Source organism: Aegilops tauschii, chromosome 5 (assembly GCF_002575655.3).
Source record: "Aegilops tauschii subsp. strangulata cultivar AL8/78 chromosome 5, Aet v6.0, whole genome shotgun sequence".
NCBI classification, from domain to species: Eukaryota; Viridiplantae; Streptophyta; class Magnoliopsida; order Poales; family Poaceae; genus Aegilops; species Aegilops tauschii.
The window spans coordinates 246,358,304-246,376,976 of record NC_053039.3 but is presented as its reverse complement, the minus strand read 5'-3'; the positions used below and the strand labels follow the sequence as shown (position 1 = coordinate 246,376,976).

The window sequence follows — 18,673 nt, the reverse complement described above, 5'->3', positions numbered from 1 at the left end:
TCTAAATCTTGTACAAGAGTTGCCCTGTCCTTGGTTTTGACCACTATGTCATCCATATAAGCTTCCATATTTCTATGTAGCTGGGGCTCAAAACCAATTTGGACCACCCTTTCAAACGTTGAGCCAGCACTCTTCAACCCGAAAGGCATCCGCAAAAAGCAATACGTACCACATGGGGTGATGAATGCTGTCTTCTCTTGTCATGAAGATCTGGTGATATCCTGAGTAGGCGTCAGGGAATAATAATGGAGTCAACAATCTGGTCAATGCGCGGCAACGGGAAGGGGTCCTTAGGACACGCCTTATTGATATCTGTGTAGTCAATACACAGCCTCCACTTCCCATTTGCCTTGCGCACCACCACCGGATTGGCCAACCACGTCGGATGGAGCACTCCTCTCACCAAACCTGCCACTTCCAACTTCCTGATCTCCTCTGTGATGAACTCCTGCCGTTCCAAAGCTTGCTTCCTGACCTTCTGCTTGACGGGTCGCGCATGGGGACAAACAGCAAGATGGTCCTCAATCACTTCCCTGGGAACGCGGGGGATGTCGGATGCTTGCCATTGCTACCTCTTGAGCACTGCGTTGGTTTTCCCTTGAAGAGGAAAGGGTGATGCAGCAAAGTAGCGTAAGTATTTCCCTCAGTTTTTGAGAACCAAGGTATCAATCCAGTAGGAGGCCACGCACGAGTCCCTCGCACCTACACAAACAAATAAATCCTCGCAACCAACGCGATAAGGGGTTGTCAATCCCTACACAGCCACTTACGAGAGTGAGATCTGATAGATATGATAAGATAATATTTTTGGTATTTTTATGATAAAGATACAAAGTAAAGAAAGTAAAATAAAAACGACGCTAGAAATAACTTGTTGTCGGGAGATTAATAAGATGGAAAATAGACCCGGGGCCATAGGTTTCCCTAGTGGCTTCTCTCAAGAGCATAAGTATTACGGTGGGTGAACAAATTACTGTTGAGCAATTGACAGAATTGAGCATAGTTATGAGAATATCTAGGTATGATCATGTATATAGGCATCACGTCCGAGACAAGTAGACCGACTCCTGCCTGCATCTACTACTATTACTCCACACATCGACCGCTATCCAGCATGCATCTAGAGTATTAAGTTCATAAGAACATAGTAACGCTTTAAGAAAGATGACATGATGTAGAGGGATAAACTCATGCAATATGATATAAACCTCATCTTGTTATCCTCGATGGCAACAATACAATACGTGCCTTGCTGCCCCTACTGTCACTGGAAAAGGACACCACAAGATTGAACCCAAAGCTAAGCACTTATCCCATTGCAAGAAAGATCAATCTAGTAGGCCAAACCAAACTGATACTTCGAAGAGACTTGCAAAGATAACCAATCATACATAAAAGAATTTAGAGAAGATTCAAATATTGTTTATAGATAAACTTGATCATAAACCCACAATTCATCGATCTCAACAAACACATCGCAAAAGAAGATTACATCGAATAGATCTCCACAAGAGAGGGGGAGAACTTTGTATTGAGATCCAAAAAGAGAGAAGAAGCCATCTAGCTAATAACTATGGACCCGAAGGTCTGAGGTAAACTACTCACACATCATCGGAGAGGCTAATGGTGTTGATGTAGAAGCCCTCTGTTATCGATGCCCCCTCCGGCGGAGCTCCGGAACAGGCCCCAAGATGGGATCTCACGGGTACAGAAGGTTGCGGCGGTGGAATTAGGTTTTTGGCTCCGTGTTTGGTAGTTTGGGGGTACGTAGGTATATATAGGAGGAAGAAGTATGTCGGTGGAGCAACAGGGGGCCCACGAGGGTGGAGGGCACGCCCAGGGGGCATAGGCGCGCCCCCCTACCTCGTGTCCTCCTGGTTGATGTCTTGACGTAGGGCCCAAGTCCTCTGGATCACGTTCATTCCAAAAATCACGTTCCCGAAGGTTTCATTCCGTTTGGACTCCGTTTGATATTCTTTTTCTGCGAAACTCTGAAATAGGCAAAAAAGAGCAATTCTGGGCTGGGCCTCCGGTTAATAGGTTAGTCCCAAAAATAATATAAAAGTGTATAATAAAGCCCAATACTGTCCAAAACAGAATATAATATAGCATGGAACAATCGAAAACTATAGATACGTTGGAGACGTATCAGCCATGCAAACACATCGACATTCGCCCGCAGGAAAGTGACGAGCGCGCTTTCCTATTTGCTGTCGAGGGTGGAGCTTATGGTGAAAGCCCCTCCTGTGCCATCCTCCTTGACGGACACCTTCTTGGTCTTTGGTGGTGCAGCTCTGGATTTCTTGCTCTTGCCGGTGGAGCTCTCTGGCATGTCCTCAACGGGAGCACAACACTCTGAAGAGGCGTGCTTGCCGGAGTGGGTGCGAGAGGTCTTGCTGGTCTTCTTCCCTCCCGGGTCTTCAGCGGCAGGAGCAAGTGCCTTGGTAGCAGCTGTCGCCACCGCTTCCCGGTAGAGTTGGTCGGCGCAGATCAGCGCGTCTTTCTTGTCGGAGGGGACGGTGATGATGGTCAACGGCCCAGGCATCTTCAGCGTGTTGTAGGCGTAATGCGACACCGCCATGAACTTGGCTAGTGCCGGGCGGCCGAGGATCCCATTGTAGGGCAAGGGGATCTCGGCTACATCGAAGACAATCCTCTCCGTCCTGTAGTTCAACTCGCCTCCAAACGTCACGGGCAGCGTGACCTTACCCTTCGGCGGACTCCTTCCCAGATTGACCCCTTGAAACGTGCCTGCCTCCTCGAGGTCTCCATCTGGAATTTGCAGCCTTTTGATCACAACGGGCGAGATTAAATTCAGACCGGCCCCGCCGTCAACTAACATCTTTGTCACCTTGAGGTTGCATATCGTTGGTGAAACCAACAACGGCAAACACCCGACCGCAGTCGTGCGATCAGGGTGGTCCTCGGTGTCAAAGATGATAGGCGTGCTGGACCACTTCAGTGGCTTCTGAGCGTCGAATGACGGCTCTGCTGCCGTGATCTCACGCGCCCACTGCTTGAGCTGGCGGTGAGATGTGTGCAGCGAGGCGCCACCATCGACGCACATGGCCTCTGTAGCTTTCTGGAACTCATGCTTGCCGGACTCGTCGTCCTCATCATAATCATCGTCTTCTTGCTTCTTGTCGCAGCCCCGAGCGGGCCTCTCTTGCTGGTTATCCTTGCCGCGGCGGCCTCCTTGACCGCCACGCTTCTTGCCGGATCCTTCGGCACCATCTTGACCCTTCTCCTTGTCCCACCTCTCATACTCGGCCTTTTGCCTTTCAGCAAGAAGCTCGACTTGTCGGCAGTTCTGGAGGTCGTGGCCCTTGGTGCGGTGGATCTTGCAATATTGCTTGTCGGAGCCTCCTGGCTTGTCGGCAGCCGCCAAGGCCCGGCAAGCGGCGCACCCGGCAATCTCCTTGCCGGGGTCATCTGCCTTGGCCTTCTTGGCAGCGCCGGTGTCGTCGGATCCCTCGACGGCAAGCACAGCCTTGCCCTTGCATTTCCTGTTGCGGCGCCGGCCCTTCTTCGTCGGGGCGGCGGTGTCTTTGTCCGTAGAGTCGGTTTCCGCGCCGGCGTCCTCGCCGGGGTACTTCCTTCCCTCTACAGCTCGGGCGCATCTATCGGCCAGAACATAAAGCTCGGCCACATCCTTGACCTTGTTCATCGCCAGCTCTTCGCGCATCTTGCGGTTGCGCACATTCTGATGGAATGCGCTGATCACGGCGGCGGGATGAACATCTGGGATGTTGTATTGCACTCAGCTGAACCTCTGTATGTACTTGCGCAGGTTCTCACCATCCTTCTGGGGAACGATGTGCAAATCGCTCGCCTGGCCATGAGCTTGGTGGCCTCCAGTGAAGGCAGCAACGAACTCATGACACAGATCCGACCAAGAAGAAATGGAATCCGCCGGCAAGTGCATCAACCAGGACATGACATTGGGTTTCAGGGCCAACGGGAAGAAATTGGCAAGCACCTTGTCGTCGCGAGCTCCAGCGGCTTGCATCGCGATGGTGTAGATGCTGAGGAACTCCGACGGGTGGGTCTTGCCATTGTACTTCTCGCCGACGTCGGGCTTGAACGTGCGGTGGACGGCCACTGGAACTGCCATAGCTCATGGGTAAAGGCTGGGCAACCCACCTCGTAAGGTAGGCCGCCGGAGCCTCTCGGTGTTGGGTGGTCCATAGCGGGCCCCACTCGCCTATCTGACTGGTGGCGTGTATCGCGCCGGCGCTCGATGGTGGTTCGAGCGTCTTCATGGGCTTGCTCCCGAAGAACTTGGCGCTGGTCGCAGTGGGTCCGTGGGTCGGACGACGCTATGGAAATGTTGTCACAAGCGTCATCATGACGGATCGACACCCGCGGTGGCTGGCGTGGAGGAGGAGAGTGCACCGTGGCCGCAGCACCCCCGGCCCCTCCACCGCTGGCGTGCAGTGGTTCGACGGAGCGCCGGCCTGAGGGCCCCGCTAGCCGTGGCTCGTCTTTGTTGGCGACGCCGACGAGGCTCCGGATGGTGGCTCTCCACTCGTCGAGCTTTTCTGCAGCATGAGGGAAGTCGAGGAGCAACTGCACGCGCGCCAAAGCTTCTGCCGGCATAGACGGCGGCGAAAGCTGCGTGGACCGTGACGCGCTCCGACTTCTAACCACGTTAGAAGGAGCTCCATCACGGCCCTGCGGCTGCACGCCATTTTTGCCAGCACTTCGGCGGGCATGTTGGCCTCCTCCATCCCACGAGGGATGCACAGGACTCTTCCCACGGCGACACCCGGGGTCCCCAGTGTGGTGACGCTGCTCGTCGCACGCACCCTGGGAAGAGCGCGTCGTGGGCGCCGGCGTAGGCGACTTGGAGGTCGCCGCACCGCCCGTAGGTGGCACGACGCCGCCCTTGGAGGGCCCCGCGCCGCCTGCGGGGGGCCCGGCTCCGTCTTTGGATTTGGCGGCGTGCGGCCCGTCGTCTCGTGCACGAACGACGCTGCTCGCCAGGCTCTGGCTGCCAGAGCGATGTGGGTGTTCGCGGGCCGCGCCTCGGCTTCAGTCCGCGACCACCCCGCTGCTCGCCCACACTGGTACGGGCCGTCCGGCCCCGGATGAACCGATCTCGGAGATTGTCTTCTTCTTGGGAGCCATGAAGATGAAGAACTGCCAGACTAACTGCCAGACCGGATTTTCACAACTGCGCCCCCTACCTGGCGCGCCAAAGATATCGGGGGAAATCGACACCTATGGAATCGCTGGGATCCCTTCTACGGTTAGCGAGCGCGGGGTTGTGCAAAGAGCGGGTCTGACAGGAAGCACACAGATCGTTTACCCTGGTCCGGGCCGCGGAGATGTGTAATACCCTTGTCCTGCTTTGGTGTTTCTATTTGAGTGTTCTTGGGTTCCTGAGCTAGCTACCGGGTGTGACTTCCCCAAAAGATCCGAATCCTTCTCCTAGACGCCTCGGGCCTCCTTTTATAGACAAAAGGGGTTGCCACAGTGGCACACAGGAGGTTGAAAGGTGTACAGTGGATGAGTCTATCCTCTGGCACCGTCGGACAAACGCATTTAATGCGCTGTCGACGTGCCACTCTCGCTTTATCGGGGACTGATACGTCTCCAACGTATCTATAATTTTTTATTGTTCCATGCTATATTATATTCTGTTTTGGATGTTTAATGGGCTTTATTATACACTTTTATATTATTTTTGGGACTAACCTATTAACCGGAGGCCTAGCCCAAATTGCTGTTTTTTTGCCTATTTAAGTGTTTCGCAGAAAAAGAATATCAAACGAAGTCCAAACGGAATGAAACCTTCGGGAATGTGATTTTCGGGACAAACGTGATCGAGAGGACTTGGAGTCCACGTAAAGAAAGCAACAAGGAGAGCACAGGCAGGGGGCGCGCCTACCCCCCCCCCCCCCCCCCCGCGTGCCCTCCACCCTCGCGGGGCCCACGTTGCACCACCGACGTACTTCTTCCTCCTATATATACCAACGTACCCCCAAACCATCAAAGGCATCCATGAAAACCTAATTCCACCGCCACAACCTTCTGTACCTGTGAGATCCCATCTTGGGGCCTTTTTCCGGCGTCCTGCCGGAGGGGGCATTGGTCACGGAGGGCTTCTACATCAACACCGTAGCCTCTCCGATGATGTGTGAGTAGTTTACCTCAGACCTTCGGGTCCATAGTTATTAGCTAGATGGCTTCTTCTCTCTCTTTGGATCTCAATACAAAGTTCTCCTCGATTCTCTTGGAGATCTATTCGATGTAATCTTGTTTTGCGGTGTGTTTGTCGAGACCGATGAATTGTGGGTTTATGATCAAGTTTATCTATGAACAATATTTGAATCTCCTCTGAATTCTTTTATGTATGATTGGTTATCTTTGCAAGTCTCTTCGAATTATCAGTTTGGTTTGGCCTACTAGATTGATCTTTCTTGCAATGGGAGAAGTGCTTAGCTTTGGGTTCAATCTTGCGGTGTCCTTTCCCAGTGACAGCAGGGGCAGCAAGGCACGTATTGTATTGTTGCCATCAAGGATAAAAAGATGGGGTTTATATCATATTGCATGAGTTTATCCCTCTACATCATGTCATCTTACTTAAAGCATTACTCTGTTCTTATGAACTTAATACTCTAGATGCATGCTGGATAGCGGTCGATGTGTGGAGTAATAGTAGCAGATGCAGAATCGTTTTGGTCTACTTGTCGCGGACGTGATGCCTATATACATGATCACACCTAGATATTCTCATAACTATGCTCAGTTCTATCAATTGCTCGACAGTAATTTGTTCACCCACCGTAATACTTATGCTCTTGAGAGAAGCCACTGGTGAAACCTATGGCCCCCGGGTCTATTTTCCATCATATTAATCTTCCAACACTTAGCTATTTCTATTACCGTTTATTTTACTTTGCATCTTTATTTCTCTTTATTATAAAAATACCAAAAATATTACTTTATCATATCTATCAGATCTCACTCTCGTAAGTGACCGTGAAGGGATCGACAACCCCTTTATCGCGTTGGTTGCGAGGTTCTTATTTGTTTGTGTAGGTGTGTGGGACTCGAGCGTGGTTTCCTACTGGATTTATACCTTGGTTCTCAAAAACTAAGGGAAATACTTACGCTACTTTACTGCATCACCCTTTCCTCTTCAAGGGAAAACCAACGCAGTGCTCAAGAGGTAGCAAGAAGGATTTCCTGCGCCGTTGCCGGGGAGTCTACGCACAAGTCAAGACATACCAAGTACCCATCACAAATCCTTATCCCTCGCATTACATTATTTGCCATTTGCCTCTCGTTTTCCTCTCCCCCACTTCACCCTTACTGTTTTATATGCCCTCTCTTTCCATTCGCCTTCTTTTTCGCTTGCTTCTTGTTTGCTTGTGTGTTGGATTGCTTGCTTGTCACGATGGCTCAAGATAATAGTAAATTGTGTGACTTTACCAATACCAACAACAATGTTTTCTTAGCACTCCGATTGCTCCTCTTACCGATACTGAATCTTGCGAAATTAATCTTGCTTTGTTGAATCTTGTCATGAAAGATCAATTCGCCGGCCTTCCTAGTGAAGATGCCGCTACCCATCTAAATAGCTTCGTTGATTTGTGTGATATGCAAAAGAAGAAAGATGTGGACAATGATATTGTTAAACTGAAGCTATTTCCTTTTTCACTTAGAGATCGCGCTAAAGCTTGGTTTTCATCTTTGCCTAAAAATAGTATTGATTCATGGAATAAGTGCAAAGATGGTTTTATCTCTAAGTATTTTCCTCCCGCTAAAATCATCTCTCTTAGAAACGATATTATGAATTTTAAGCAACTTGATCATGAACATGTTGCACAAGCTTGGGAGAGGATGAAATTAATGATACGTAATTGCCCTACACATGGTTTGAATCTTTGGATGATTATACAAAACTTTTATGCCGGATTGAATTTTGCTTCTAGAAATCTTTTAGATTCGGCCGCGGGAGGCACTTTTATGGAAAGCACTTTAGGAGAAGCTACCAAACTCCAAGATAATATTATGGTTAATTACTCTCAATGGCACACCGAAAGATCTACTACTAAAAAAGTGCATGCGATAGAAGAAATTAATGTTCTGAGTGGAAAGATGGACGAACTTATGAAATTATTTGCTACTAAAAGTGTTTCTTCTGATCCTAATGATATGCCTTTGTCTACTTTGATTGAGAATAATAATGAATCTATGGATGTGCATCACCCTTTCCTCTTCAAGGGAAAACCAACGCAGTGCTCAAGAGGTAGCAGGGACGGCAAGGAAGCACGTCCCAGCTGTCGCCGCCTCGTCTAGTTTCGACACGCGTCCGAGCTGACGGGGCGTCGTGGTGCCACGTTGGCTGGCTGCTGGGCTGGCGCGGTGGTGGAGCCTTAACGAAGGTCTGCATGCCACCACGCAGGTGCTTGCTGGGTCGGTGTAGAGGCCGCTCGTCGCCACGCAGGTGCCTGCCCAGCTGGTTGGGCTAGCAGCTGCACGGGGACGGTGGTGGAGTCTTGGCAGGCGCGGGCCTGGCTGTGGCCCCGCTGATGCCCTCGGCAAGGGTCTTGCCGAGGGCCCGGCAAGGGTCTTGTCGTGGCCCCGCGGTTGTCCCTGGCAAGGCGCTTGCCGGGGGTCTCGTGGATTTCCTCGACAAGGACCTCGCCGAGGATTGTCGTCTTCTGGTCCTCATCTGATCTTGTGTATTTAGGATCTTCACAAAGATCTGCATGCCATCACGGAGGTGCCTCCCGAGCCTTGATCCCAATGTGGTTGATGGCGTTGGAACCCTTGGGCTCAAGGGAGGCATGCTCCGTTGGCGTCAGGCAAGTTGCCCCGGCAAGGCTCTTCCCGCGGTTGCGGAGGCCGTCCCGGCAAGGGTCTTGCCGGGGGAGTCCACCTCGCCCTCTTGCCCTTTGCGCCTCTTGTCTTGGTGTTGCCTTGGCTGTCTTGTGCTCCGGCTTCCCTCCTCTGCCCCGCTAGGTGTGGCCGCGGGCGCGGCTCTGACTGCCCGTGCACAAGTAAGGGGTCAAAAGGGGAGCCCCTACTTTTGTACACCGACACAAGGCACTGGGTTATATAAGACTATAGCAGTACTGAGAGTAGAAGCGTCAGCTGCTGAGCAGTGTTCGGCACAAACCAAAACCTGAACCGAAATAATCGGTTAACCTAATTTTCGGTTAGCAGTTTTTGCTTGCTAATTTCGGTTTTTAATTTTGCTAACTGAATTTCAGAATAAACCGAATGGTAAAAACTGAATTTTCGGTTTCTACCGAATGCCCACCCCTACTAGAGGGTAGTATTCGGCGTGGTAGCTCACAGAGGCTCTCGGTGCGGACGCCTTGGCCTGCCGGGCTGCCACCACTGCTGTGTTGTGAGCTCGGGCCTCGCTCTTAAGAACAAAATATCTCCCTTGTTGTGACTATGAAAGAGAGCAGGCGCAGGCAAATATGTGTCCACAACATGTCATTGGTTAAACAACAAATTATAAGTGAAGTTATCAGCCCTTCCCTTGAGAATCTTATGCTCCTTTAAGACATCAAAATCATGTTATTACTGCTCGAGGAAGTCTACAGCCTGTGGAGAATCTAGAGGACCTCCAGTCAGGTCTCCAACGTAACTGGGTTAATCAAATCAATGATCACTTTAACATGGCACCTTCCCTCCTTGGTCTGAAAAGTATTCAGATGGCTGCCACTGCTAACACTGAACTATCTGTTTCCGAAGAAGGCCTGTTACTATGGAAGCAGCACTTTAAAGAGCAAGCATTGGACAACAGGAGCTCTTTCTCTACCAACATTCCTGTAAGTTGGTTTAATTTTATTGTCCACTTGCTCCTGTCCCCTGATAAGTTTTCCTGGACTGTCAATATGTTAAAATCTGGAATGTGGGATTTGTTCACTGCTGTGGAAAATATGGACCAAGCTTTTCTGTTCCATATACCTGACAAATGTCCTACCTCTCATGCACCAATCTGTCAGGCCATGGAGGAAGGTGTACAGGACAAGGCTAAAGAGAATATTGGGGTAGCTGCAAATCTGCATGATGTGGAGTCACAGGCCTTGCTGCAACCTTTTGGCCAGGAAAACTTAAGGAAGAGGAGAAGTGGAAAAACTTTACTTGTGGAAACAGAGGTAAGAAGAAGTGACAGAATTAAGAAAGACAATGCTGGCTACAAGAGAAATTCTTGCCCTAATAATAATTGCTTACCTTGCAATGCTGCCCCTCCCATCATCAAAAAATCAGTTGTTAAAAATCTCACTGCCTCTTTCTGTAAGGTTTCTGAGGGGGAACTGGAGGACATGCTGGCCAAGAAGCCCAAGAGAATGGATGAGGAGGTTTTGGACAAGGTGCCCTTGGCCAAAGGAGAAGGACATGCTACCACTTCTTCTTAATGTTTAGGGACCCCTCTTGGAGTGTTGTGTGGTGGGATTGTGTCTGTAGTCCCACACCTCTTAGTTTGTTGCTGCTTTCGCCAACTGTAAGACTTGGGTCTTGGTGCTCTCTGAACCTTGTATGCCTGTGGCTGTACTTTCCTGCTAGTCTTTTCATGTGTCATCTTTGGTTGCACTGCTGGAATTATGTTTTGTTGTGGATCAGGGCATTATGCCAGCTTCTTCCCTTCTTGGATGATGATCAAGTGGTGGTGCTTGCTCTCTGGTACAAAATCTTTTTTTGTTTCCATGAATAACAACAACAGAAACTGGAATATCTTAAATTGGAACATTAGAGGTATGAATTCTGAGGACAAATGCTTGGCTTTAAGACAGAAGATTGATGAAAGTGATTGTAATATTGTGTGCCTGCAAGAAACCAAAAGAGAGACTTTTGACACTGCATACTTAAAAAAATTCTGCCCCTCTAGAATTAATAACTTTGCCTTCCTCCCCTCTGTTGGAGCTTCTGGGGGGCTTCTTGTGGCCTGGAATGGCTCACAATTCTCTGGGGAGATCATTGCACAAAACAGGTTCTCACTTTCCATGCAGTTCACCAGTTTGCTTTCCAATCAGTCTTGGATTCTTTCAAATATCTATGGCCCATGTGATCCTCAAGACAAAATGGAGTTTATTCACTCGTTTCTAAATATTCACATGCCTGATGATGTTGACTGGATATTAATGGGTGATTTCAACCTTATGAGGGCTCCATCAGACAGGAACAGACCTGGGGGAGATGTTAATGATATGCTTATGTTCAATGAGGCCATTAGTAACCAAGGTTTGGTTGAATTACCTTTGCATGGTAGAAAGTTCAGTTGGAGTAACATGCAGCATGATCCTTTGTTGGTCAAACTTGACTGGTTTTTCACTTCTGCCTCCTAGATGACTTCTTTCCCTAATACAATTGTACTACCACTTGCAAAACCTATATCTGATCACTTGCCCTGTGTAATTAAAATTGGCACTTCTATCCCAAAGGCAAGAGTATTCAGGTTTGAGAACTATTGGCTGCATCATTCTGATTTCAAACAAGTTGTTGCCTCTGCTTGGAGCATCCCAGTTGGAAACCTTGATTCTGTTAAGTCTTTGAATGCTAAGTTCAAGATTTTAAGAAGAGCTTTGAAGCTGTGGGCTAAATCTCTGTCCTGTCTGAAATCTACAATTGCAAAGTTAAATGAACTACTCTTCATGTGGGATTTCTTTGAGGAATTTAGAGAACTGGATACTCATGAATGGAGCTGCAGAGCTATTCTTAAAGAACAACTGCTTATTTTACTGAGGAACCAACAGATTTATTGGAAGCAGAGAGGGAAAATCAAGGGGGTGAAGTTTGGAGATGAAAACACAAAAAAAATTCACACAAAAGCTTCCATCAATTACAGGCATAACCATATTGCTATTCTTCACAATGAGGACCAAATGGAGATCTCAGATCATGCTGGTAAAGCTGCTATTCTCTTGGATGCTTTCAAGAAAAGAATGGGCACATCCCAAGAAACCACAATGCACTTTGATCTGGGTTCTTTATATGGGCAGAGACAGCATTCAGATATTTTTGCTAATCTGGAATTGCCTTTCACTGCTGAAGAAATTGAAGCTGTTGTCCATGCTCTCCCAAATGACAAGTCTCCTAGCCCTGATGGTTTTAACAATGAATTCCTCAAGTCTTGTTGGGATATTATTAAAGAAGATGTGCTCAAATTCATTTATGATTTTCATGCAGGGCACATCTCCCTTGAGAGTTTGAACACTTCTTTTATAACTCTTATTCCAAAGGGTAATTCTCCATTGACTGCAAATGATTTTAGGCCTATCTCTTTACTGAACAGCTATCTGAAAATTGTTACTAAGTTGCTGGCAAATAGACTGCAAAAGGTGATTCTGCAATTGGTACACATCAACCAATATGGATTCCTTAAAGAAAGATCTATTCATGACTGTTTGGGGTGGGCTTATGAGTATTTGCACCAATGTCATAAGTCAAAAGAGGAAATCATTGTTCTGAAATTGGATTTTGAAAAGGCTTTTGACACCATTCAACATCAGGCTATGCTGGATATTTTAAAAGCAAAGGGCTTTGGGGACAGATGGCTTACTTGGATCAAATTATTGTTTACTTCTGCATCTTCTGCTATCCTACTAAATGGTGTTCCTGGAAAAAAATTCTATTGCCTTAGAGGTGTAAGGCAGGGGGATCCTCTGTCCCCTCTTCTCTTTGTGCTGGCTGCTGATCTACTTTAGACAATTCTCAATAAGGCAATGCACCTGGGTTTGGTAACTTCTCCCTTGCAAGTAGAGTCATGCCCTGATTTTCCAATTGTCCAGTATGCTGATGACACCTTGGTTATTCTGCAAGCAGATGCAAAGCAATTACATTGCCTCAAAGCCCTTCTCAATACTTTTGCTGATGCCACAGGCCTGAAAGTGAACTACAATAAATCAAGTATGGTTCCAATAAATGTGCCAGAAGAGAAGATGGAGATTTTAATAAATACTTTTCATTGCAAGAAGGAATCTTTTCCAATCAAGTATTTGGGAGTACCCCTAGGCCTCCATAAGCCTACTGTTGAACAATGTTTTCCCCTTGTCACAAGACTACAGAAGAAGATTGTGGGTTTGTCCACCTTTATGACTTTGGCTGGGAGATTATTGCTTGTGAAATCTGTCCTCAACTCTTTATTGATATATCTCATGGGATGCCTTGATGTGCCTGTTACCATCAAAACCCAAGCCATAAAGTACTTGAGACATTGTCTTTGGAGAGGCCCTGATTTGGAGGACCATAGACCTGCCATGGTGGCATGGAGTACTGTGTGTAGACCTAAAATTCAAGGTGGGTTAGGAGTGATTGATATTTTTGTCCAGAATAAAGCATTGCTTCTCAAGAACCTGCATAAGTTCTACAACAGACACAATATTCCCTGGGTCAATCTGATTTGGGAATCTTATTACAGCAATGATTCTCTACCTAGTAATAGCTGGCTGGGATCTTTTTGGTGGAAGGCAAACCTTAAGCTGCTTGATAACTATAAATCCTTGGCCAGATGCAACATAGGTGATGGAAAGAGTGCTTATTTTTGGACTGATCTTTGGCACTCACACTGCTTGCAAGACATGTTCCCCCACCTATTTTCATTTGTGAAAAACAAGGATGCTACTGTTCATACCTTTCTCCAAACTGAATACTTAGAGGACCTATTTCATCTGCCTCTGACTGTGCAAGCTTTCCGGGAATTTGAGGCTAGAGGACATCTGCATTACTTTAAGGGCCTCTGATACTTTGGATTGCATAGATACATGGAGCTACATCTGGGGAACTGAGCAATTCTCTGTGGCTAAGGCATACAAAGTGCTGATGGGAGTCAAAGTTGTGCCACAGCAGTTCAATTGGATCTGGAGCAGTTCTTGTCAGCCAAAACATAAGGTGTTCTTTTGGAGACTACTTCATGACAGGCTCAATACTAGAAATCTTCTGAGAAGGAAATCATTTCAGCTGGGCAATTATAACTGTGCTGTCAACAATTGCCCACAGGAAGAGACTCTCCATCACCTTTTCTGGACTTGCCCTTTTGCTGCACAGTGTTGGGATCTGATCTGCCCTTCAAGACAGGCAAATGTTTCAATCATGGAAGCTTTTCTTGATCTCAAGCAGAAACTTCATGTTCCTTTCTTCATGGAGATAGTCATCCTTGCCTCTTGGGCTATTTGGATCTCCAGGAACAACATGATTTTCCAAGCAATTCAACCCAGCATTCAAAGGTGGAAAGCCATCTTCAGGGAGGAGCTCTCTCTTCTCAGATTCAGAATTAAAAAGAGCTATGCTGGAGCATACTGTTTTTGGCTGGATAATCTTGTGCTGTAATCCTTGTTTTTTTAGTTGTTTAGTTGTTTTTTTCTTCTTTCCTATGTCTTTTGTTTTTTCCTTCTTGGCTTATCTCAAGCCTTTTGTATTCTGGTTCCTTTCTGGGACTTTACCTTTTTTTTAGATTAATATAAACAAAAAATTGCAGTGGGGTTTTGCCCTACTGTGTACAGTCAAAAAAAGACATCAAAATCTAAATATCGAGTGGTAGGATAGGGTCAAAGGGCAAAGGTGAAATACCCAGTCCTAGTGCTAAACGTGTGGCATAAATTCCACCATAGAACCAGCCACTTTTGGTGTTATACTGAAGTCTACATGCAACAATCGCTCCAAGGTTATAATTCCTTTAACCAGTGAGAGCGGTGTGAATGAGGCTCAAGTCTGGCGAACAAAGTATGCTGTAGTCTTGCTTGCCTACTATGCATTTCCCGTTAAATAATGCAAAATACTGGATTGCGGGAAACTGAACACTTTTTATTCTTCCTTGTCTCACTCCTCTATTTTCACCGTAACAAAGGCTAGTCAAGAAGGTCTCATACTCAGCTTTTGCTGGCTCATCAAGCGAACCCCAAAATGGAAGTTTGCAATGGTGAGCAAAATTCTCTAGTGGAATAGTAAATGGTTCATCATAAAGCATAAACGACACCCTAGACTCATGTGGAAAATATTTAAATCCTTTGATAAATGATTCTGAGAGGTAGGCCCGAGACCGGCATTGTGAACATATTGCTCAAATTCCTCCTTGATGCCCACACGCACCATATATTCATCGCTAGGCCATAAACATGTTGTGGAACTTTCATTTGGTTCAACATAGGACCGACGAGCATGACTGTCACTAGAAGATTCCCCCAAGGATTGTCTCCTTGAAGAACTCCTTCCAAATAGGTTCATCATGTCCGCGTACAATTTTTCCTATGAACAAAAATCTGAATTTTTAGTTCACAATTTTTTTCCAACAAAACTTCACAAAATTGATAGCAACTACTCATATGGATACATAGAGGCCATAGCAAGCATTCAAACTACTTAGAACACTAAGAATTGAACATGCAAGCACATCTACAGCAGCACCAAGAGTAGCTATTTATTCAAAGTATAAACCACTAAAACAAAAACTAATTGGACAAATGATGGAGTCACATACCAAGCAACAATCCCCCAAAACAGTTTCGGAAACGGAGCTTCGAGCAAAGAGATCGAAATCCGAGGGTTTGAGCTCAAGAACACGGGAGAGAGAGCAATGGGGATTTTTTCTGAAGGTGATTGATTATGTGGGCTAAAGAGATAAGTGAGGGGGCCACGTGGGGACCACAACCCACCAGGGCGCGCCTGGTGGTCCTGGCGCGCCCAGGTGGGTTGTGCCCACCTGGTGCACCTCCCTCTGGTATTATTTGCACCAAAAATTCTTAAATAATCAGGAAAAAATCATATAAAATTTTCAGGGCATTCTCAGAACTTTTATTTTTGGGTCATTTTTTTATTGCACAGGAAATTCAGAAAACAGACAAAACATGGCATTTTATTTTATTTAACTAATAAAAATAAAAAATAAAAAGTAGGGACAGAAAGTAGTGCTTACTAAATTCATCAACTTCATACCGTTAAAAAATGATTCATTAATAAGCTTGATCAGGTCTTATTAACAACCACCTTCGATTAGCATCAAACCAAAGAACTTTCGTAAATCACTAAGTTACCTCAATGGGAATATGCATTTCCCCAACAATAAGCATTTCATATTTCTTTTTGACGGTAGGTAGAGGTATTTGAAAACTTCCAATAATGATTGTCGGAGATTTTTCAATAACATTAATACCATTCACTTGGAATTGTTTCTTCGGAAAGTGCACCGTATGCTCATTACCATTGATATCAAAAGTGACCTTGCTTTCATTGCAATCAATAACAGCCCCTGCAGTATTCAAGAAGGGTCTACCAAGGATAATCGACATGTTGTCGTCCTCGGGCATCTCAAGTATAACAAAGTCAGTCAAAATAGTAACATTAGCAGCAACAACAGGCACATCCTCACAAATACCGATAGGTATGGCAGTTGATTTGTCAGCCATTGCAAAGATATTTCAATAGGTGTGAGTTTATTCAAGTCAAGTCTTTTATATAAAGAGAAAGGCATAACACTAACACCAACTCCTAAATCACACAAAGCAGTTTTCACATAATTCTTTTTGATAGAGCAAGGTATAGTTGGTATTCCCGGATCTCCGAGTTTTTTAGGTAGCCCATCTTTAAAAGTGTAATTAGCAAGCATAGTGGAGATTTCAGCTTCCGGTACTTTTCTCTTATTTGTGATGATGTCTTTCATATACTTTGCATAAGGAGGCATTTTCAAGATATCAGTCAAGCAAGTACGCAAAAAGACTGGCCTCAGCATTTTAGCAAATCGTTCAAATTCTTCATCATCTTTCTTTTTAGTTGACTTGGGTGGAAAAGGCATAGGTTTTTGAACCCACGGTTCTCTTTCTTTACCGTGTTGTCTAGCAACAAAGTCTCTTTTGTCATATCTTTTATTTTTAGTTTGTGGGTTATCAAGACCAACAGGTGGTTCTATCTCAACATCATTATCTGGTTCTTTATCATTGGTTGGTTGAGAGTCTTCATGAACCTCATCATTATCACTAGGTGAGTGTTCATTAGTAGATTGAGTTTCAGCATCAAATATAGAAGTTTCATTATCATTATCAGGAGGTTTTTCTATTTCAGGTTCACTAGAAGTATGCAAAGTCCTATCATTTTTCCTTTTCTTTTTCTTTTTAGAAAGACTAGGTGCACTAGTGTTATTTATTTGTGAATCTTGTTCAATTCTTTTTGGGTGTCCCTCAGGATAAAGTGGTTCCTGAGTCATTTTACCTCCTCTAGTTGCAACTCGAACAGCAAAGTCATGCATATTATGATTCATTTCATGAAGTAATTCTCTTTGAGATTTAGCAACTTGTTCTAACTGAGTTTGAACCATAGAAACATGTTTTCCAACACCTCTAACATCATTTCAGATTCTAAATAATAAGTCACTCAAGTGAGCAATCATGTCAGAATTGTATTTCAATCATTTCATAACATTTGCATTGAAGTGATCTTGTTTCCTAACGTAGTTTTCAAACTCATAAAGGCATTGACTAGGATGCATATTGTGAGGATTATCATTTTCATTGAACTTCATAAGATAATTTACCTCTACCACCTTAGGCATTGGTGGTGTATTAAGCCCATGTATTTATTCAATAGGAGGTAAATTTTTAACATCCTCAACTTTAGTACCTTTTTCTTTCATGATTTCTTTGCCTCTTGCATATCTTCAAGACTGAGATATAATATACCCCTCTTCTTCGGAGTGGGTTTAGGCGGTGGTTCAAGAATAGTCCAATCATCATAATTTTTCAATATGTTATTCAATAATTCTTCAGCTTGTCCAACAGTTCTTTCCCTGAAAACACAACCAGCACAATGATGTCTACTACGCAACCTTCTTCTTGTAGACGTTGTTGGGCCTCCAAGTGCAGAGGTTTGTAGGACAGTAGCAAATTTCCCTCAAGTGGATGACCTAAGGTTTATCAATCCGTGGGAGGCGTAGGTTGAAGATGGTCTCTCTCAAACAACCCTGCAACCAAATAACAAAGAGTCTCTTGTGTCCCCAACACACCCAATACAATGGTAAATTGTATAGGTGCACTAGTTCGGCGAAGAGATGGTGATACAAGTGCAATATGGATGGTAGATATAGGTTTTTGTAATCTGAAAATATAAAAACAGCAAGGTAGCAAGCGATAAAAGTGAGCGTAAACGGTATTGCAATGCTAGGAAACAAGGCCTAGGGTTCATACTTTCACTAGTGCAAGTTCTCTCAACAATAATAACATAATTGGAACATATAACTATCCCTCAACATGCAACAAAGAGTCACTCCAAAGTCACTAATAGCAGAGAACAAACGAAGAGATTATTGTAGGGTACGAAACCACCTCAAAGTTATTCTTTCGGGTCGATCTATTCAAGAGTTCGTACTAGAATAACACCTTGAGACAGATATCAACCAAAACCCTAATGTCACCTAGATAATCCAATGTCACCTCAAGTATCCGTGGGTATGATTATACGATATGCATCACACAATCTCCGATTCATCTATTCAACCAACATAAAGAACTTTAAAGAGTACCCCAAAGTTTCTACCGGAGAGTCAAGACGAAAACGTGTGCCAACCCCTATGCATAAGTTCACAATGTTACGGAACCCGCAAGTTGATCACCAAAACATACATCAAGTAGATCATGTGAATATCCCATTGTCACCACAGATAAGTACATGCAAGACATACATCAAGTGTTCTCAAATCCTTAAAGACTCAATCCGATAGGAT

The 18,673-nt window shown here is 45.5% G+C and overlaps 1 protein-coding gene across 1 annotated transcript; it reads left to right on the top strand.

Annotated features, from left to right (window-relative positions):
• Window positions 1-9,977: 9,977 nt before the first annotated feature.
• On the top strand, window positions 9,978-14,295 carry LOC141022734 (uncharacterized). Its single transcript, XM_073498992.1, has 5 exons — window positions 9,978-10,127; window positions 10,272-10,343; window positions 11,412-12,308; window positions 12,759-13,571; window positions 13,657-14,295. Exons 1-5 carry the CDS (start codon window positions 9,978-9,980, stop codon window positions 14,293-14,295), a joined length of 2,571 nt encoding a protein of 856 aa, XP_073355093.1.
• Window positions 14,296-18,673: the final 4,378 nt, after the last annotated feature.

Excerpts from the sequence above, each read along its gene's own strand:
- LOC141022734 (XM_073498992.1), top strand. The coding sequence starts at position 9,978 with ATGGAGGAAGGTGTACAGGACAAGGCTAAAGAGAATATTGGGGTAGCT. Across the intron at positions 10,128-10,271 it reads CTTTACTTGTGGAAACAGAG|GTTTCTGAGGGGGAACTGGA; the intron begins GTAAGAAGAAGT and ends TCTTTCTGTAAG. Across the intron at positions 12,309-12,758 it reads TGGCAAATAGACTGCAAAAG|TATGCTGATGACACCTTGGT; the intron begins GTGATTCTGCAA and ends CCAATTGTCCAG.